The sequence below is a fragment of the Prunus avium genome, chromosome 5 (genome assembly GCF_965620075.1).
Source record: "Prunus avium chromosome 5, drPruAviu1.hap1.1, whole genome shotgun sequence".
Taxonomy (NCBI): Eukaryota; Viridiplantae; Streptophyta; class Magnoliopsida; order Rosales; family Rosaceae; genus Prunus; species Prunus avium.
The window spans coordinates 30,161,194-30,182,351 of NC_142288.1; the positions used below are offsets into that span (position 1 = coordinate 30,161,194).

Consider the following 21,158-nt stretch of genomic DNA (forward strand, 5'->3'; position numbering starts at 1 on the left):
GACGAAGCCGTCTCCTGTCCACTCCTTGTCCGATTGCAAACCTTTCCGGACAGCTTTCCTCTGTTGTATTGCTTCTTGTTGCATTCGTACTAAATCAGTATGTGTTGTAAAATATTCAAGGGAAACCCTGCAAATTCATTGAAAAGAAAAGACCAACCGAAAATATCAGTATACTCGATTTTTCACCTGAAATTATAGTTCTGTTTAGATGTAACTATAATTCTGCACATTCATTCTAAAAAGAAGTTGCTTACCCCCTGAAATCTTCTATAGATGAGAAATTGTGTAGTTTCATAAAATCCTGAAGCTCAGAACAGAGTTTTTTCACAACACCATATCCATGCATCATGACCCCAGTACAGACCTGCAAGAGCAATCACAGAATTTTATTTCTTCTACAGTAAAGTAGTATTGAGCCTCAAACTGTTTAGGCCGGTCCTATCACTTATCATGGCATGCTGCCTAACATAACATGTGCAGAATAACCTCAAAATCTGAACATTACTAAGTCAATTATGGAGATAAACACTATTGGCGACAAAGTCAAATTGTGTGTGTTGAAGGTTGTAGAGTCCATCACTATACATAATTGTAAAGAGGAATATACAGAAACTACAAAAGTTAGTTTCTCAACATACCTGAACAGTATTTGCTCCAAGCAGAATAAATTCTGCAGCATCACCACCGGACTCAACACCCCCAATACCAGAAAGTGAGTAATCCTTATCACCAAACTCTGATTTCATCATTTTTGCAATATTCATCACTTTTGCAAGTGCAATAGGATGCACTGCCTTAGAAGAATAGCCTCCAGGAGTTGAGTATCTGACAGAAAATTAGGCATGTTTTCCTGAGATAAATGACAAGTCAAACTAAATAATATAATATTTCTAGTTTCACCATGCATACCCCTCCACACAGGGTTCAGGCCGTAAGGTAGTTAGATTGATCCCCATTACACTCATGATTGTGTTAATAGCGGCCACCCCCTCACATCCTGAGCTCAGAGCCACTCTAGCGGGCTACAAACAAAAGGATAAATGATACGAGGAAGATTATAATAGAATTTACTGTAAATGATAGTGATAAACATCTTGTAGCATACATCTAAAGGAAAAGGAGAAGAAATATGTAATAGTAAAGAAATGAAACTGCTGTTAATTTAGACCTGTTCATTTTGAATTTTTCTGAACAAGAACACATCTTTAAGTAATGCAAAAGTGGGAGAAGTTAAGCAAGCTGACCTGTGTGATGTCAGTGACGTTAGGAGTCATCTTAGCCCAAACAGGAATTGTAGCTTTGGCATTAATCCATCCACAGACTTCTTCCAAAAGTGCGCAGTCTTGGCCAACTGCAGCACCCATCTTGCGCTCTGGCATACCATGAGGACAGGAGAAATTGATTTCAAAAGCATCCTAAGAAAAAAGATCAGATGTTAGATGACAAATGCTGCACGCTCCAAGCTCAAAGTATGAAAATTGTAATAGAAACTTAGTTAATTGCTATATCTTACAACTCCAGTTTGCTCGACACGGTCAATAAGTTCCTCCCAGCCAGCTTTGTTATATTCCTCCATAATTGAAGCAATCAGAATCCTGTCTGGATACTCTTGTTTTAATTGCTTGAATTCTTTCAACATGGTTTCAAGAGGTCGATCACTTATCAGTTCTATGTTCTCCCACCCAATAATTTGCCCTTTGGTTGAACCATTTGCATCTGCTCGTAGCCTAGCATATCGAGGAGTGACATTTTTAACTTTTGCTGCGTCCAGTGACACCTATCGAAACGTAAGTTAAGATTGAATGCAAAAATTGCAACCCACATACAAGACAGAAAATGACTCAATATCCAGCAATGGAAATGGTTCAGGTACGGAAATGACCTCAAAATTCGTTTTGAAGAATTAAGGTCTGCAACAAAGTTCAGAAAATGGGCTTTCCCCCAAATCAATGAATCTGAAGATGTTCAACATTATTGTCAATTCATTTTAAGCAGTACCTTTGTTAAACAAATTCTGGTTTTTCACATTCTTTGTTCCAAATTTCTCAGTAACCAAACAAACAGATGAATAAGCTACCATCATTCAGCAGCACTAGCTCACAATTTTATAATTCAAAGTGAGGATCCGAACACAGAAATAGAAGAAGAGCAAGACTTACAGTTTTGGCAATCACAGCACCCCACCCTTCATCAAACGCCCTCTTCATGACCGTATAGTTAGTACCGGGTGGACCGGAGCCAATAACAAAGGGATTGGGCATGTGCAAACCATTGACAGTAACACTAAGATCAGGCTCTGCCTTGGTCTCAGACTCAGAGGCAAACACCCTAAACCCAACTCTGCTAGGCCGAGTCAAACCCAACTCAGGACGAGTCCTGGAAAATTCAGCAACTGGGTTCTTGCCTCTGATCTGAGTAAAACTGAGAGACGCCATGGATTAAGAATTTTCAGCTAACTCTTGTGCAAGTAGTCTCGAGGTGTGAATAACAAGACCGAGAAGAAGAAGAAGATGATGATGATGATGATGATGAAGATTGAATCCGAGTTAAAAATATTGAGTGGGCTCTATGAGAACGTGGAGTTATAGGAATCGATTGCGTCTTGTAGCATTTGGTTGAATTTGATGGTGCAAAGTTTGAATATTTTAATCCATATAAAAGGATTCTAGATGTTGATGGTGACAGATGGGATTGGCAGAAGATAGATAAACTTTCATTTTTTGCCGTTTTCGTTTGTTAACTCAGTCGCCCAGTGCTCCCTACTGACCCTGTGCCAAATAAAAGGATTCTACAACCAAAATTACCAAATCAATTACATATTAAAAAAATTAAATTAAATCCAAATCTTTATTAACTAAAATTATGAATTTTTATCATTTTATCCTGCTACCTGTAAATCCTTTTTTCTTTTCCAATTACGTGATCAGTGACAGGTTGCAGTTGGTACTTGACATCTTGCATGATCAGTGACGCGTCAATGCGACTGTACGAGTAAGAAACTCACGTGGCTTGCAAAATCTGACGAATTTTATCCTTTTGGGCACTGAGGAGGAGAGCCAACGCCCAACAAGTGTGATTTGAATTATAAGAATTTCAAGGCCCAAAAACAAAAGAGTTTCTAAGGCTTCGTAATGCAGCTGGGCTAACTTAATTGCTCTAAAACATAAAAAGGTCCAGTCCATGTAATTGATTGGGTCAAGTTCACCATGCCCATTAAAATTGATTTGGATAGCCTCTTTCTCTTTTTATCGAGGATCTATTCTTTTCCGTTTTTGAGGTTTGCCACCCAACCTTTGTGGTTGGGGGACCCTACTAATCCGAGAGTAAGGGGCGTGTTTTGTGTGACTTCACCCATCAAAGGCAAAGATGAACATCTCACATTATGCCTCATTTAAGAAGGTTTCAATCAAACAACCAATCACCTTAATGTCCAGCTTATTACAAGCTCACGTTAGTAGACTCAGCTAATTCTTTTATTAATCTTCATGTGTCTAACAAGTAGTCACTTTTATCTTTTTAAGAAGATTTTTTTCTTCTTCTTAAACTATTCTAATATATAAGAAATGAAAGAACTTTAATGGATAAATTTATTATTCTGAACAACTGACGTAATCACATATGCAATGAATTTTTGCTTTTTCAGAAAGAAAGTTAAAATGAATAACATTACTTAAGGTATTTAGATGGTGACATGAAACATGATTGATGGCCCCTCAAGACTAAAGTTGGGGTGTATCGTGAGACAAAGGGCGTCGCGGGTTCATGCACGGGCAACAGGACAAGCTTTGATTTTGACATGTATTTCTCAACTTTGTTAGGAAGTTTATTTACCGACTCTTCATATTTTTCTTTTTTTATTTCCATGATCGAAGCTGTCGCGAAGCAGCACACCCAACTTTCGTGCAATGATGATAGCATGCACTTGCGCCAAATTTGTTATCTACCAGATTAGGTTGGCGTGGGCAGCCAATCATATAATAATATATTTATGTATATATATGGACCACCAGATCATTTTCCAGCTGGAAAAAAACAAAAAACAAAATCATTGAACGGCTAGGATCGTTTCCCAAAAGGAAAAAGGTTTATAATCTTTATCTGCGACGTCACATGTATCTGCTTTAGAGACGCATGAACGGGCCATATTCCATTTATTTATAGCAACTTGGAACTTTGCCACTTGCTAGTGGAGGGCTACCAAGAAACCAACTTCATAAGATATTCATCAAGATTGGATAACAACAAACAATAATTAAGCACGTTGGTTGGACATTAATACATTATCATTGTTTAATCTCAATCTTTGTTGTTGGATTTAGGGGTGAAGGGTTAGCATCAGGATCTATTTATTTCTTGCACGGTTTAGCCCAGTTCTTAATTAATTAGGGGAAAATATACAAAAAGAAAAAGAATTGGGGGTAACGAAACGATGGCATATTTTTTTCAAAAAATTAATATGTATAATTTATGAGAAAGGGAATTTGAAGTTGGAGTAAGGTGCGAGTGCACTATTTTGATCAATTATGAAAACGGGGATTTGAAGTTGGGGCAATGAGGCGAATTCATAGCCCTTGACTAACAAATCTAACTCATATATGCACAATTGACCAAATTTTAAGTGTCTAGGTTTCTAATTAAACTCTCTCTCTCTCTCTGCTAATTCCTACTATCTTCCTATATAGATCCAAATTGACTAGTCTAGTCTTGTACACTAGCCAAGCTAGTATGGTTGATCAATTACGTACAACCTCTTTCTTCCTATATATCATAATCAAATCATACTTGTAATAATCCTCGTGGTCTTTTCCTCGTCAATTTCAACTTCTAAGTATATGCAACAAGTCTGACTTTTCTTTTCTAGTCACTTGGAAAGTCAGTTAATTAATTTGGCGATGTTCAAGACCCGTAATTAATCAAAGGAATCAGAGTAAATTTGATTTCGATTATCTTAAATCAAGTTTAATCAACAGATAAAGATTGTGAGGAATTAATTAACTTGATAAAGAAATAATCCGAATTCGAATCTGGCCAAGTATATACAAACAACTCAGAAACCTACAACGGTAACTAGTGTCCAAAAATATTCATGCCAAACCCGGCGACCCGACTCCTAATTACAGGCGGATCCACTCGCACGGATATTCGACACTGAACAATTGAACAACCCTTCATCAAGAAACGGATATACTCGGATCTTTACAGACGAACGGGTGGGTCAAAAGCTGAGCGGCGGTCCACCGTTTTCCGGACTCCTTCTGCAAGCAACACTCCATGAAACTCCGGAACTCCTCCGACACCCCCTCGGGCAAGCTCGGCGGCTCTCCGAAACATATGGCGCACATAAGGGTGGCCCAGTCGGGTCTCTGACCCGGAGGCAAGAACGGAAAGTGACCCATGTAAAGCTCCATCAGGGTCAGGCCCAGGCTCCATATATCACTGGCGTAGCCGTTGTAATTGCCACCGTAAGTGTCCGGGTCGAATCTTTCCGGGCTCATGTAAGCGCAAGTACCCACGTAGGAATTGCAGGCGTCCAAGGTCCGGCACATGATCTTGCTCACGCCAAAGTCGGCGATCTTCACTTCCATGTTGCTGTTGACCAAAAGATTGGTGGGTTTAATGTCGCGGTGGATGATCTTGTGGGTGTGGAGGTAGTTGAGGCCGTTGAGAACTTGGCGGGCGACGTGGGCAAGCTTGGGCTCGGAGAAGGTGCCGTGGGCTTTAAGCAAGGTCTCGAGGGTGCCGGAGTCCATGTACTCCATGACGATCCCGATATCTCCCGACGGCTTCTCAAAGATTGCATGGCAGCGGACGACGTAAGGAGAGTCGGTGCGGCGGAGGATCTCCATCTCGCGGAAGAGTTGACGGCGGACGGTGGGGTCGGAGTCGCCGTGGACGAGTTTGAGAGCGTAAGTGGTGGAAGTGCGCTTGTGGCGTACCTTGTAGACGGTGCCGCCGTTACCGTGGCCGAGGACTTGGAGTTTGTCGAGATCGGCGGCGGAGATAGCGGCGGAGGAAGAGTTGTTTGTGAGGGCGGTGGCGGCGGCGGCTGTGGGAGGAAGGGGAAGGGCGAAACGTGGGCGGCACTCGGAGGGTTCGGGCATGGGAAGACGGAGATTAAGCTGTCGGCGTTCTCGTATGAGAGCCATTTGTTTTGGGGGTTTGCGGGTGGTGTTGGTGCGGAGTGGAGTAGTTATTTTTGTTTTCCTTTTTCCTTATATAAGTAGGAGTGAAAAAAAGCACGTGCGGACCAAGCAGCCGGCGTAGGAGGGTTCGTGGATAGAGAGGAAGGATGTGGGATTCAATTTTTTAATATTTTTATTTTGTTTTAAAAGAGGATGTGGGCTCCATTGTTGTATATACAATTATAGATATTTTAGGGATGGATGGATCATGGATTCATGGGTGTGGTGTCCAATTTTTTAGTGCTACTTGCTTTTGTGAGTTTATCCACACGTGATTTAAAGAGCAAGTGGCTAGCCTGCCACCTCATTTTAAAACAAACCAAACAACGAACCATTCATTTATAAAAAAAAAAGAAGAAAAAAGACAAGCTAATTCTTAATTTGGTATGGACATTTAATATTTAACTTCCATCCCGTTGTAATGAGTCGTTTATCATATAGAAAATTAGATTCGTGTCAATGGCGGGTATTATTGTTTTTTCAATCCACCCGCCATAGCTTTGGTTAGAAAAACTTTAAAGTTAGGTACATCTTGAAGACTATTCATCATGTATAGCGCCAAATCACCCTCTATAATATCAAGATTCCAATATGCGTGAATAAATTATTAACACATCACTCTCTTTTATAATGACTGAGTCACATAGTTAATAATAAAATTCAAAATGGAGCTCAATTAAATTAATTTTGTTTAGGGTTAGGAAATTTGAGAGCTGATGCGGATCATGGATACATTAAGTTTGTTTAGGTTAAGCAAAAATTTGTTTGTTGTAAGATTAGGAAGTTGGCTCATCAAGTTGTAATGGGTGTGTACATTGAACTTGGTTTAATCAATGTACCTGAGGTGGCCCTATGTCTTAATCAATGTCCTTGTTGCATTTCCTAACCCTTAATATAAAAAAAGCAGTTATTTTTTTGTTTGCTTGTTTCATTTGATGTTTCGATTTTGTTGTTATTTACTTGTAAAATTGTAAGATTACAATGTTGTTATTTTATGTACACGCACATAAAACATATTTGATGTAAACAATTAAAAGTATACATGAGTAAGTAAGTATATGTCCAAACGCGAATTTCAATTTAAGACGTCATAAGCGTAATAGATTATTATCCATCACATAATCACATTGGTGGATTGATGGCGAGACAAAGATGGCTATTCTATTGTATTTATATAAAAAAATGATTCCAAATTGGCTATTATTATCTAAAATATTGATGACAATATTCAGTGCATGAAAGCAACGTCATCATCGACAATAATAATAGCATGCCTGACAGTGGCGAGCTCAGAAGCCCTCTCTCTCTCTCTCTCTCTCTCTCTCTCTAAGCAGCAAGTGGCACGTAACATCAGCAGCAGTCCATGAAAAAGTTGGATTGATTTATTTGGTAAATAAAATAACTCTGTGAGTGTGAGCTGTTGCTTGCTTCGCCCTCTACTTCCCTAATTCAGTGGCGCCCCCACACTTGGACTGCTTATGTCAATTAAGTCCACATTGTCATTGTCTTCTTTTATAACTATGTGAAGCCCAAAGGGTCAAGTATGTTTTGATTACTAAAGCCTAAACGCTTAACACCCAAAATGTAGAGTAGACGGGAGGCCTCAGGAGGCCAACCAAACTCAAAAGATAGGATAGGCCCAAACTTATTTGCAGGTAGGTTTGGAACAGAAACGTTCAAACGTGTGATTTGTTTGAGTTTGGTGAATGAATGGGGAAGCTCTGTAACTAGTAAGTTAGTAACTATAACCTGATGATGATTAAGTTAGTTATCCATTCACAGTTATAAAAGTTTGAAGAAACACAAAGACAAGACTATTTACAGATAGGCAAGATCAGTTTCTAGTTATTCTAGGTTGTAAACTTGAGGTTTCTAGTTAGCATCTTGTTACTAAGAGGTCTAATTAGGGTGAGCTCATGATGAGTGTATATATAGATGGAAATGTATTATCCCCAACACAACAGTAATCTCTCTCTCTCTCGAGTTTTCTCAGAATATTATTAAAAGCAAAACAAGGAAAAAGGTAAAATTAAGATCTCCTCTTCTGCAGTTTTTCTTCAAAAACTAGATTGCGTTAGGTGGTGTCCCATCCTCCGTCTGAATAAAAGGTTAGCATAAATTCCATGTCCACTCCCCTCCCTTGTAAGTTGTATATGCATTATTTTTCATTACGATGAGATCGATATGTCTTCAACTTTAATTTGCAAGCATCTTACTTACACATATATACAAACAAAAAATCTCCACCCATAGATGCAGCAGATAATTGGATGTTCTAAAACATTTGGATACCTTAAACAGGAGTGAACCGAATTCAACCAAGTGAAGCTTTTCTTATCTAAAAAGTAGCATTGCCTGGATTCTTTTTGTCACCACAAATTAAGTTACTGTTTTTGCATTAATTCCGATACTACATACAGCATTGGCATTAATTACATGTTGGCCCTCCCTCCTTTCACTTTCTTCTCTTTCTTCACACATATAGATATATATATATATATAGCTAGCTAATAAAGTATAGGTGTTGGACAGGACATTATATTATTGGTTTCATTTGAAAAATTGAGAGAGAGGGAGGGGTGAAAAATGCATGGAGCTGAGAGAAGAAGATCAACATCATCAGGAGGAGGAGGTGATCATCATCATCATGATAATCATGATGATGAGTATGATGAAGATGGAGAGTCGACGTTTGGGGTTGAGGATGAGGAGGAGCTTTCAACAACACCCTGGTGGTGGTGGTGGAAAAGGCGTTTCACTTTCAACAACACCGACTCCAGTCTTACAACTACTGGTTCTAGATCATCTGCTGCATCTTCCTTTTTCGATCGTCTCGTCATTCATCCTGATAACTGGTATTTACTGTACTTTCAATTTCTGTCTATTAGCTAGTTTAAATTTCTGTTCATGAAACACCATGGTCCATGGTGTTGTCCTTTGCCTCGGATGCAGCCATAATTCTAAAATGTGGTCTACAATTAATCCTGAGAAACCTACTTATTTATCATCAAGAAATTAAGTAATATTCTATATTCCACACACGGAAGGAGTAGTGTAAATTAGAGGAAATTGAACATAAGATTTTGCACATCCCCTTCGACATTTTTCAATCACTTGAATTACAAGTTCCTTGCATATAAGACCACAAAAATCTCCATTTTATTGATGAATGATGTACTTAGTATAATCTTTGTAAACATTAACATTTTGTTGTAAAACAACTTAACGACAATACTACTCTCTTGAAATTTGTAGGCCAAAGTGGAAACCTTTCACTACAATATTTTGTTCTGTCTCTCTCTTCATACATTTGGGTGAAATCACGGAATTCATGACTTCCTATAGAACTTACAAGAAAAACTTTTTGATGTACTTAAGGGAGAGAGAAAGAAAAGAAAACACAAAAGAAAAAAGAAACTTTAAGTTGGGCCGGTTCAGTTCAGGTCCAAAGTTGTAGTACGTATAGTCCAAAATTGGGCTTAGGCGTCATATTTCAGGATGAAGAACCACTCCGTATTTTGGCGCGAATACATAGCCCATAAATACAAGTTGTTAATGGTGAGTGGTTTAAATGAGGCAAAAATTGTGTAGTTCAAGTGAAGAAGTTGTTAATGGTGGAATTGGAGATGCAGGTGGTACGTGGGGTGGACGCATTTCATTCTAATATGGGCAGTCTACTCGTCCTTCTTCACCCCCTTGGAGTTCGGCTTCTTCAGAGGTCTGCCGGAGAACCTCTTCCTGCTCGACATCGCAGGCCAGCTCGCCTTTCTCATCGACATTGTCGTCCGCTTCTTCGTCGCCTACCGCGACTTCCACTCTCACCGACTTGTCTACAATCGCAACCTCATCGCCCTCCGCTACTTAAAGTCTCGCTTCCTCCTCGATTTACTGGGTTGTCTGCCTTGGGACGCCATCTACAAGGTAAGCTAGGGCTACAATTAATTAACTTCGATTTCAAATATTAAATTAATTTAATAAATCATATCTCATCTTAATTGCATTGCAGGCTTCTGGAAGAGAAGAGGGTGTGAGGTACCTGTTGTGGATACGTCTGAGCCGAGCATGCCGAGTGACAGAGTTTTTTGAGAAGCTGGAGAAAGATATAAGGATCAACTACCTTTTCACAAGAATTGCCAAGCTTTTTGTTGTTGAACTTTACAGCACACATACGGCTGCCTGCTTCTTTTATTATCTGGCCACAACCATGCCTCCCTCCCAGGAGGGATACACTTGGATTGGAAGCTTGAAGATGGGTGACTATAGCTATTCCCATTTCCGAGAGATTGACCTCTGGAAGCGTTACATCACCTCACTCTATTTTGCCGTTGTTACCATGGCCACTGTTGGTAATTAATCAATTAATTAAGCTTCTTAATTCATTTCTTATTATATGTCCCTGATTTATTTTCAAGATGGGTTATAAATGTGTATGCTTTTTCCTTTTTTGTTTTCCAGGATATGGAGAGATACATGCAGTGAATGTGAGGGAGATGATATTCATCATGTTTTATGTGTCTTTTGACATGATTCTTGGTGCTTATCTGCTGGGTAACATTGCTGCATTGATTGTGAAAGGATCGAAAACAGAAAAGTTTAGGGACAAGATGACTGAACTAATCAAATACATGAACAAAAACAGGCTTGACAGGGGCATAAGTAAGGAAATTAAAAACCATCTCAGGTTACAGTATGACCGTAGCTACACCGAAGCCACTGTTCTTCAGGACATTCCAGCCTCTATTCGCAGCAAGGTAGTTGTTTAAATTGAGGCTGAAAACTATGGATTTCGAATTTAATCAAATAATCTCTTTCTTATTCTTGGTTTAAGAGAACAAGCTTGTTGAATGGTTTTGCTTCATTTGGTGAACTATGAAAACAAGAATGTCATCTTAGATGCTCACCTTCTATCGTCTTGCCTTTAAAGTACTAATATAAAGATAACCAATATATGAGTTTATTGGTGGCCAAGTAGTATACACTATACAGTTAGGATCTTACTTTTGATTGGCGTACTGCTGATTGTGAAACTGTACTAAAATCTATTGTTTCATCTTTGCAGATTTCCCAGAAATTATATGAGCCGTACATCAAAGAAGTTCCTCTGTTTAAGGGGTGCTCTTTAGGCTTCATAAAGCAGATTGTAAGCCATTGTCTTCAGTAACTTTATCCTATCTGACGAGCAAAATACTGTCATCGTTGGATATTTTCATCACCTTTGATTATTCATAACATAAATGTTAACAATTCTAAACTTCAATTCTTTTACAGTATAGGAATCTAACCTATGTTTCTGGTTTTATCAGGCAACCAGAATTCACGAGGAGTTTTTCCTTCCACCAGAAGTGATTATAGAGCAGGGGCAAGCAGTTGATCAACTATACGTAGTATGCCATGGTGAGCTGGTATGAATTACAAATTTAATTGTTTAGTCCCATTATGTCTATACCTTTATTCTGTTTTTAATGCATTTGCAATACTGTGTTATTTGTTCTCAAACATAATAAAGTCACTCTGTCCAAAATTAATTGTATCAGTTTCTCAAACATTGATCTTTGTTTTGCTCTTAGTATAACACATAAGCTGAACTCATATGAATAATAATATGTTATCATGCATTCATTTGCAGGGTAAATCAAGATGGCAAAGCCTCAAACCCTTCTGGTTGGGCTGGCTGCTACCTTTTGGTTATATATAATAAAGCGAGCCCCCCCACACACACACATAAAACTAGGAGCTTTGTAGCATACATGCAAGGCTACGCAGCTGCATGCACACATGACCCACCCTTCTCTGTTTTCCTGGATTCATTCTTTTATGTTTACATGTATATATTCATTCATTGACCCCTTAGTAAATGGTAAAAGAATAGTTACTCTATGTAGTCTATGCTTACCACAATATGTATTTTTGAATTATTATGTCTAATAGATTTGATATTGTCTACAGGAGAAGGTGGGAAGGGATGAAGATAATGAAACTGAAGAGCTCCTTCAGCGTCTGCAAACCTATAGCTCATTTGGTGAGGTTTCCTTTCTTTGTAACACTCCCCAGCCGTATGCTGTTCGGGTTCGTCAACTGTGCAGGGTCTTGCGACTTGATAAACAATCCTTTAGAGAAATCTTGGAGATGCATTTTTTAGATGGGCGTATTATCCTAAACAACCTCATTGAGGTAAATAGACTTGGAAATTTTTGTAGTCTTCTTTTTCTTGCTTCCACCCGCAAGAGATGCTGAGTTGTGCCCATGCACTTTGCAAATGAAAAAAATTAATTCCATAAGCTCACTTCTCAACTTACAGGGAAAAGATTTGAATACCCGGAACAAGCTTTTGGAATCAGATATCATACTATATATTGGAAAGCATGAAATGGAGTTAATTATGAAAGTAAATTGTGCTGCCTATGATGGAGATTACTATCGAGTAAAACGTTTGATTGGAGCAGGAGCAGATCCAAACAAGACAGATTATGATGGAAGGTCGCCTTTGGTATGAATCTAGATGCCCAAGCTACTAATTGATGTTTATAAATTAGAACAATGTTGCTAGAATAACATAAATAACTTCTCTTTGATGACACCCCTGTTCATATGTATGTGTGGTTTACTTCATCTTTATTTGTTTCTCGCAGCTTGTTGCTGTATCGAAAGGGTATGAGGATATAATTCGTTTCCTTATTGATCATGGAGCAGATGCTGAGATTTCGGGTGATCTTCTAACAAGCTCTACTAAAAAATTCAACTGGATTGTGTATTTTCTGAAGAAATCTTACTAGTTACTACTACTATTGTTGATTAACCCTGAATGTTACTGTAATATTAGATAAATTTGGGAACACTCCTTTGCTTGAAGCCATTAAAAATGGGCACGATCAAGTAGCTTCTTTACTTGTTAAGGCGGGGGCGTCGCTTACTATTGATGATGCTGGTGAATTTCTCTGTATTACGGTAGCAAGGAGGAATTTGGACCTTCTGAAAAGGCTCTTAGCCAGTGACATTAACCCGAATGCGAAAAATTATGATCAGCGAACAGCGCTTCATGTAGCTGCTTCAGAAGGCTTATATCCAATGGCAGTGTTCCTTTTAGAAGCGGGAGCAAGTGTTCTATCAAAAGACAGGTACATTCTGAATGTTCATCTGGTTTGTGAGGCAGGGATGACTGACCTCATGGTCTTCTTGAAACTCTTGTTTAAATATCAGCCCAATTTTGTATCCCTAAAAGTAACATGATTACTGCCTTCTTTGTGTTTAAAACCATTTAATAGACGAATTAAGCTCCTTAAAAAAATAATTCCAACATGTACATTTATACTTTCTAATTAGTCTACGTCCTGACTGCAGATGGGGAAGAACTCCACTTGATGAAGCCCGTATAGGTGGAAATAAGAAACTAATCAAACTGCTTGAAGTTGCTAGAGCTTCGCAGTTGTCAGAGTTCTCTGATCAATATCATCAAGAAACTAGCTAAGCATTTCTCTGATCAATGTGTATTATCGGTAATACATTTATCCTTGATTAAATGATAAAGGTGTTATAGGAGTTGGAACAAAAGTTCTGAGATGTTGATATATGTGTTGAGAATTTTGTTAGAATCTTTAATTAACCCTTTGATTTTCTAATCTGCGTAGCTTGGAATTCATGGATTAAACTATTATTGTTTATCTGGCTTGGCAATTCTCACTTGTCTTATAAAAATCAAGGACCCGAGTAATTAATTAATTAAAGCTCTTGAATATGGAAGTAATGGATGAATGCATCAAGTAATCTGGATGGGAATAGTAAAACGAAAGAAGCACAACTTTTATTCCCACAGATAGTCTTAGTAGCTGGCTATAGGTTACATAAATGCACGGATGCATGAGCAGCAGCTGCATGCAATATTATTGAAACCCAAATAACAAGAAAACTTAAGAAAATGCCACTTTCACAGGAACGCCATTGCATTTAGCGTATGCAATAAGCCTAGCCTTTTTAACCATAGGTGACTCTGATTGGACAAGTGAAGTTTTGTGAGGGTTTCCAGCAAGGCTGCCACAAACATCAATTTAATTTCACGGGATTATCACGCAAGCGGTTCTTCTTTCTTGTGCTTAAGTTGTAGAAACTGACACCAGTGTAAACGCCACCCTCCTTGTGGTAGGTAACAGTTTGCTGGTGTTGGCTAATAAGAGTGTCTTGCTGAGAGTAGTAGAAGGGAATGTCGCATGAAGCCTTTGTTGCCAGAAGGTTCACCTTCAACTTACTCATTTGTGGCCCAACCGGGAACTGACTCTCAATTGTAGCATGTGATGTGTGAGTCCGATGCGGCCTCCGTTGTCGTCTACCACGAATGGAGTGTCGGAGGTGGGGGCGGTTTGGATGAGGACGTTTATGCGACGTCGTCGGTACTGGTATTCCAAGTACGTACTTGCCTTAGTGTTTGTATAGGAGAGCAGGATGAGTGCATAGGCCGGTTGTTGGGTGCGGTTTTCGGCTTTTCCAGTGGCCATGACTAGGTCGATGTTGTGGTTATAGATATCCTGGCATCAGCGAGGCGGAAGTTGAGGTTAGAGATGGTCCGGGACAGTACAGAACAAGCTCTTTGACTGCCAGGTGGGCCACTAGGGTAACTGTAGGGACTAGGGAGGGCGATTCAGACAGCTTTTCTTGGCATCAGTCAACCTCTTGCAGAAATTGTTGTTGACCAGGTGGCGGAGAGCTACAACGACATTGACGCCGTTGGTGTTTACCTTCTTCTTCTTCTTTCTCTTTGTGCCAATCGAACCCAAGACCTGTTGGAGATTGTGTGAATCACAAAACCACCGGGCCAGGGAAGATCGTCGTTTGTGTTTACCTTGACTGCCCAAAACAACGTGTCTGAGTCTTTGTTGGCGGTGTCGTTTTGAGTCGGCCGAAATCCAGTTGTTAATACTATTATTAGGGCTAGTGTTACGCCTCCGGAAGTTTTGAGTGTAAGTGAGTGGACTTTATCCATCTCCGGCGGCGAAGACCTCGTTCTCCACCTTCAGATAAGTAGGATCAGTGGCTGAGAACTGCAGATATGGGTGTGATAAACAGAATCTGCATAATGATAAGTCGTCTTTTGACGTGTTATCGACTCTGCATTCCTTGCCATTGTCGCCTTTGAAGGCAAAATGCTTGGGCAAAATCACCAACGCTTCCCAGTCTATGACTGTGTAGACATCAAAGTTTTGGCTGTCTGGCGGTGCTTGCCTTGCAAAGAGGCATGCCTGGAAGTTGTTTGCAGAGAATAGCTCTAAATAGTGAGAGTTGCACGTGGCGCAATGGAATTAGGTCGATGCTGCCGCTGCTGTTGTTGCCTGCTTGGAATTGGACAAGCTCGGGCTCGAAGAGCGTACATGACCAAAGGGATTGATCTTCCTGTGGCTCTCGTCAGCCCTGGCCACAATCCACCAATGGTTTTGGTCCACCATTGCTCTTGCTGCCAATCCCATCTTTCACGCACGCACGAAGCATTTTGAAATCGATGGTCGCTTCATTCGTGACTTGGTTACTTCCAAAGCAATCTATCCAACATCTTCCCTCTCAACAGCAACTTACTGACATCTTCACCAAGGGTCTCTGCACAAACCAGTTTCTCACCCTCAGCTCCAAGCTCATCACTCATCATCCTCGTATTCGCTTGCGGGGAGATGATAGTCACATCAGAGCATAGAGCTGAGCTCACAATATCAAGACGTCAATATTTCTAAGGAAACGGCTGACTCAATATCAGTTCTACACTTGTCCATACTTCCATATTCTTTGTAACCAACTTTAGCTCTACAGAAGTTGTATATAATGGGAAATACTGTACTCAATTGGCATATAGTGGAAACAGAGAATATACTTACAGTGATTATTATTCTTTCTTCTCTTTATTCCTTCCTTTAATTTTCTTCTAGCCTTTTCAGATTATAATATAAATTTAAGGACAATGCTTGGCTCCTGAGCCATTCCTCCTCAACAGCTAACGTTGCTTCTTTACGTGGTTTTTTTACACTCCTTAAACTAAAGTCTTTTGCTGGTTTTCTTTAACTTGGGTAAGTTAAGCATGAAGAGACGAAGGCAAGTAGACCTGGCAACCCGCTTTTCTTTCTTTAACTTCGTGTCGTTTTCGTGTCAACTTGCTTTTTTAACGAATTGATACAATACGATAAAAAAAGGGGTTGAAAATGTCAAACACGATAACGAGTCCCCGGCAAATGTCAAACACTAACATGACCCAATTATGAAAGTAAATTGTGCTGCCTATGGTGGAGATTACCATCGAGTAAAACGTTTGATTGGAGCAGGAGCAGATCCAAACCAGATGGATTATGATGCAAGGTCGCCTTTGGTATGAATCTAGATGCCCAAGCTACTAATTGATCTTTATAAATTATATATATACTAAACGGCAATCCAACTAAACACTGTTCTTAACACAGTGTAATGACGGAAATGCCCCTCATTTTACTTTTTTTTTGGTTTTGTTTTCTCTTCATAACAGTAAATTGACGAAAATGCCCTCAACTAAACATCTTCTTCTGTTCCCTTTTGGCCTTTCCCCTCCGCTGCGAACGTTTCGTTCGCTCAGAGAATGCGTCCATTTTCAGTCCATTTCGAACCAGCTGGTTTGGGGGCAGCCATGGAAGATCTGCATTCATTGTTAGACATGCGTGGGGGGGCCGTCGATTTTCGTTTGGGAGGTGCGCTGCAAATCCAGCCGCACTTTTAGTCTTCGTCTCACAGATTTGTGGTCGGGAGATTTCTCATCGTTTCTACAGCCTTCGACTCAGACGTCTTCCATCTTTCTTGCTTGCGAGTTTTTGCATCCTTTGTCTTCAGGTATGCATCCCGTCAACTTTTTAACAGATCTTTTGGTCTTCATTTCATGAATTTGTTTGTTGGCTGGGAGATTTTTCGTCCTTTGTAGAGCGTGGGTGTGTGCCATGTTCTATCTTTAGGGTATTTTTGATTTATTTTTTACGAATTTGGGTTAATTTATTTGGTTAATTTGATTTCAGGTTCTTGGGTAATCCCTAATGCTATATAAGAGGAGCTGAGGTATTTATATTTCACAACATATTGGGTTCTATCAGGAAGGGGATTGAATCTCACAGATTAGCTCAGGTATTTCCATCGTTCTTACTATTAATTTTTTTAATCAATTGTCGATTCAATGACTTTGCTCTCTTGGAGAAATCTTAGAAATGGAAATCATTCCCAATTTCTGTTTTGGTTGCCGATAAAACACTGGAAAGCAAAGACCAAGCGTGCTTTAAAAAAAAAAAAATTTCCTTTTTTTATCTGCTTTTGGTTGCTGTATCCTAAATATGGAGAAAAAAATTAATAAAGTGCAATCTTCCCTTCTTTGTGTACTCTCTAAGTTCTGCTCACGTCAATTTTTTTTTTTTTTGGGGTGAAATAAGGGAAACCCCCAGAAAACAACTAACCCCCGCACATTAGTCGAGGCCTAGCAAGACCAAGTAAGTCATCCATCAACAGATAGCTCACGTCAATTTTTTCACCGTATGCTCTGAGACATGGCTATGTGGCTTAAACTTTGGTTTCTGTATATGAAAAATATAGTTTTTGACTGCGAAGCTTTTCTGTATATGTCACAGGTTCTTAAATTCTATCCTAAATTCCCTATGTTCAACTAGAAAGAAAGGTTTCCTTTTATATTCTTGAAATAATTCATGTTTTAAAACCCATTTATCTAGATTGACTCTCAAGCATATGGTGTCTGGGGAAACATATGGTTTACTCTGTCAGTTCGATATGCTTGGTACATAAGTTCAGAAAATTGTATGGCCTGATTGAGCAGGCATGCTGTAGAGTTCTTGCTTGAATGTGTATGGTTTGCCCTTTAAAATTACAATTGAACATAATATCCTAGATATTAGGATTGCCGCAGGCTTATGTAGATCACAGTCTGTGCAACGATTCAATCCTGAGTGAGAGAGTGGTTTTGTGATTTTGATTGTTTAGGGTGACTTTTGATTGAGATGTTCGATTGAGTTGTCAGGACAAAGGGAATGTAAATCTAGATCAACGCTTACAGAAAATTAAAGTTATATATTGAAGTTTTTGGTTTATAGAATTAGAGAGGCTGAGAAAACAGAAATCATAACCTCTGTTATGTCTTTGGCCTGTCCAAGTTAGCATATATTAGATAAACTGTACATTAGTATTTATCAAGCAGTTTAGAAAGTGTCACCTTATAAACAGGACCAAATCCTCCCTCTCCCAGTTTATTCGCTACATTGAAGTTGTTTGTTGCAGCTAAAACTCTTTTTGAATTGAAGACTGGTAGTTCTGCATCATTCTTCGCAGCTTCAGCTCTTTCTTTACTTATAGTCTCACTCATACAGCCTTCCGTGCTCCCTGTTTCATTCTTATTATTAGAGCATTGGTTGTTTGGAACACTAGAATATATGTGTTTGTGTGAGTGAGAAAAAGAAAAAGAAAGAGAAGGGTGGTAGCACTATACCTTCCATTCCCAAGTATTTCTTCCATATGAAGAATTTGTTGGCTGGGAGATTTTTTGTCAAGAGACTTTCTTTCTTTTAGTGGTTTGATGTTCATTCGACAGTTGAAGGCTCTAAAAGCAAGCTAGAGTGACGGTATAAATAGATGGATCATGGATCTTGGTGCAATTTTCTCTGTTTTTTTGGGTTATTTTTTATGCTGTTTTGATTCATGGGTTGGTTTTTATGTATTTTGTTTTTAGAAGCTGGACTTTTTGGAATTTGATATTGATATGGGAATTGAAAGCTTTCAGTTCAGGATAATGCTTTTCAGTGTGTGTGTTTTTTTTATATGTCAGTCAGAGACTTGAATCTTATCTGCATAATATTCCCCTCCTTTCTTTTTCTTTTGGATTAAACCTGAAAAAAAAATTAAAAAATTAAGTGTCCAATGCAATGCAACTGAGACTCTACTTAATGAAATTGTTCTCTGGCTTTTCCTTATCTGAAAAATGCCAATTTTCCATGGAAACAAAGGAAATTAGGATATTATATAGAAACAAAAGAAATTGTTGTGTTATGTATTGCAATACAGTTAGTGAAAGAACTTTTTTTTAATAAATGTTTGATTTTTTCAATTCATAATGGAAATAACTTTAAAGTGGGAAAAGATCATCAATTTTTAACAATGAGGATGAATTTTTTTTTTTAAAAGGTTGGCTACATATCAAAACACTGTTAAAGATGTAGCACATGTGGCACTAATTACACAAATTGTGTAATGATCTATTGTTGTTAATATTTGCTTTCTTATTTATTTTTTGTTTTTCTGTTCATGTTTTTTAATACTAATTTTATGTAATATTTACTGATTTGGTGATGTCATGTTAGAGATGTTCAAAGTTTGAACACTACCTCCAATATTTGAATTCTAATTCTGAATTTTAATTCTTCTCTCTTTCTAAGTTTGAACACTACCTCTATTATCTGGAACAAATTGGCAAAAAACAAAACACATTTCAATGGAGATAAAATTTGACCATGCAGAGAGCTTCTTTGTCTGAGGTTTGGAGGTGTAAGAGGAGTTGGGGTTGCACTAATTTTTGTTTGTGGTATCATGGAGTCACACAATCATTTAATGTTATTGATTACATCTGTTTTGCTTGGTTAGGCTATAGAAGCTCTGTTTAATTAGTTTTTGGATATTGTGTTGTTTGAAAATTCTTATTTCTATAGTTGTGCTATTGTTGGTGTGTGTCCATTTTGCTTCATTAGGCTATAGATGTAATTAAGAAATAATAGTTTAATTCATGAATGTTTTTTCCCTTCCCAACTTTTGATCTGTTGGTCGAAGTTTGACTCTGATTTTTGCTTTGGATTTTGATGATGGCTGATATTCTGTTTTCTTCTATCTCTGTTTGTTTTTGTTTTCCAGGATTTTTCTTTTGTTTTAGAAGTGGACTAACAAAGTTCAGGCATCTCATATAAAAACACTGCAAAGAAAAACATATTTGGACAGTTTTGGGACTAGAAAATCATAAACTGCAATTCTTTCGATTTTTCCTTGCTTTTTCTCTTCTTTCTTAATCATGTTTTGTTTTGATGTTTTGTAGGTGTTCTTTTGCTGCTTTAGATAGAGCTGTTTGGTGATTGTTTTTGGTTCTGTTAAGCAAGACGTGCGTTTCTATGTTGAAATTTCAATTTATTGTTTTCGGTTCTGTGAATAGAGCATAGTAATTAGCTAATGGCATCAATTGACCATTGGTTGGGATAAATTTGAACTAATTGCTATGGTTGTACAGCTGTAAATGAAGCCAAGTAATTCTTATGTGGTTTGAACTAATGACAAGCTGTTTCATGTATGATCTGTGCTTAAATATATGTTAATATTTTTGACTTTTTCCTTTTAGTTTATGGAAGATATGATGTATTTGGAGGGGTTGTTGCTAAGAGTGATAACAACATGATGTTGCTTTTGATTATATATTAATGCCTTTTCGTGTGCTGAAGCTTTTTGAAATTTTTTGTTTTTCTGAGGGAGCTTTTTTAACATGAAAAATGAGATGTAGCTGCCTTTGGTTTCATTTGATTGATGTTTTGGGTTGATTTTTAGGCATATATGTTTAGTACAAATTGGAGCTTGATCTTTAGATTGTTAGAAAAGACTTTGAGATGACTCAATTGTTGAATTAGAGTATGAGATTTTGATATCTGTTAAAAGGGGAAAAAGGGAAAACAGAAAAATGGAATTGAAAAATGTATAAAAAAATCTTGATTGTTTAGGGTGACTTTTGCATAGGTAACTTTTGATTGTTTAGACCAGTAACTTTTGATCTTATATTCTTTGTTTCATATGCATTTAGGATCATTTAAACAGCCATTTTCCCGTGCTTTTACAGTGTTTTTCTTTGCCCAAAACACATTAATTTGGGTAATCTTGAGTCATTTCTTGCCTTGCAGATTTTGCTCAGGCTAAACTTTTGGTTTTATGAAAAGATTGTGCATGTATAAAAATACGCAAGCT

At 38.3% G+C, this 21,158-nt stretch overlaps 3 protein-coding genes across 3 annotated transcripts in view; 1 reads left to right on the forward strand and 2 right to left on the reverse strand.

The window, feature by feature from the left end:
- PYD1 (pyrimidine 1) overlaps window positions 1-2,742 on the reverse strand; it is a 2,972-nt gene extending 230 nt beyond the window's left edge. Inside the window, exons 1-7 of the mRNA XM_021946907.2 lie at window positions 2,160-2,742; window positions 1,514-1,777; window positions 1,245-1,415; window positions 910-1,022; window positions 639-825; window positions 255-364; window positions 1-127 (exon numbers count right to left, since the gene is read on the reverse strand). The exon at window positions 1-127 is cut by the window's left edge and continues 230 nt beyond it. Coding sequence (XP_021802599.2) covers window positions 1-127; window positions 255-364; window positions 639-825; window positions 910-1,022; window positions 1,245-1,415; window positions 1,514-1,777; window positions 2,160-2,435 — 1,248 coding nt within the window. The 5' untranslated portion in view covers window positions 2,436-2,742. The remainder of the gene's footprint in view (window positions 128-254; window positions 365-638; window positions 826-909; window positions 1,023-1,244; window positions 1,416-1,513; window positions 1,778-2,159) is intronic.
- Window positions 2,743-4,977: 2,235 nt separating this feature from the next.
- Window positions 4,978-6,208, reverse strand: LOC110746710 (mitogen-activated protein kinase kinase 9). Its single transcript, XM_021946949.2, has one exon. It carries the CDS (start codon window positions 6,144-6,146, stop codon window positions 5,172-5,174), a length of 975 nt encoding a protein of 324 aa, XP_021802641.2. The 5' UTR covers window positions 6,147-6,208; the 3' UTR covers window positions 4,978-5,171.
- A 1,944-nt stretch (window positions 6,209-8,152) lies between these two features.
- On the forward strand, window positions 8,153-13,730 carry LOC110747261 (potassium channel SKOR-like). Its single transcript, XM_088253904.1, has 12 exons — window positions 8,153-8,290; window positions 8,715-9,037; window positions 9,815-10,103; window positions 10,189-10,528; window positions 10,638-10,933; window positions 11,242-11,322; window positions 11,486-11,584; window positions 12,129-12,353; window positions 12,481-12,669; window positions 12,812-12,887; window positions 13,003-13,297; window positions 13,521-13,730. The coding sequence occupies exons 2-12, from the start codon at window positions 8,769-8,771 to the stop codon at window positions 13,645-13,647; spliced, it is 2,286 nt and encodes a 761-aa protein (XP_088110030.1). The 5' UTR covers window positions 8,153-8,290; window positions 8,715-8,768; the 3' UTR covers window positions 13,648-13,730.
- Window positions 13,731-21,158: the final 7,428 nt, after the last annotated feature.

Excerpts from the sequence above, each read along its gene's own strand:
- LOC110746710 (XM_021946949.2), bottom strand. The coding sequence starts at position 6,146 with ATGGCTCTCATACGAGAACGCCGACAGCTTAATCTCCGTCTTCCCATG.
- LOC110747261 (XM_088253904.1), top strand. The coding sequence starts at position 8,769 with ATGCATGGAGCTGAGAGAAGAAGATCAACATCATCAGGAGGAGGAGGT. Across the intron at positions 10,104-10,188 it reads CTTGGGACGCCATCTACAAG|GCTTCTGGAAGAGAAGAGGG; the intron begins GTAAGCTAGGGC and ends ATTGCATTGCAG. Across the intron at positions 10,529-10,637 it reads TGTTACCATGGCCACTGTTG|GATATGGAGAGATACATGCA; the intron begins GTAATTAATCAA and ends TTTGTTTTCCAG.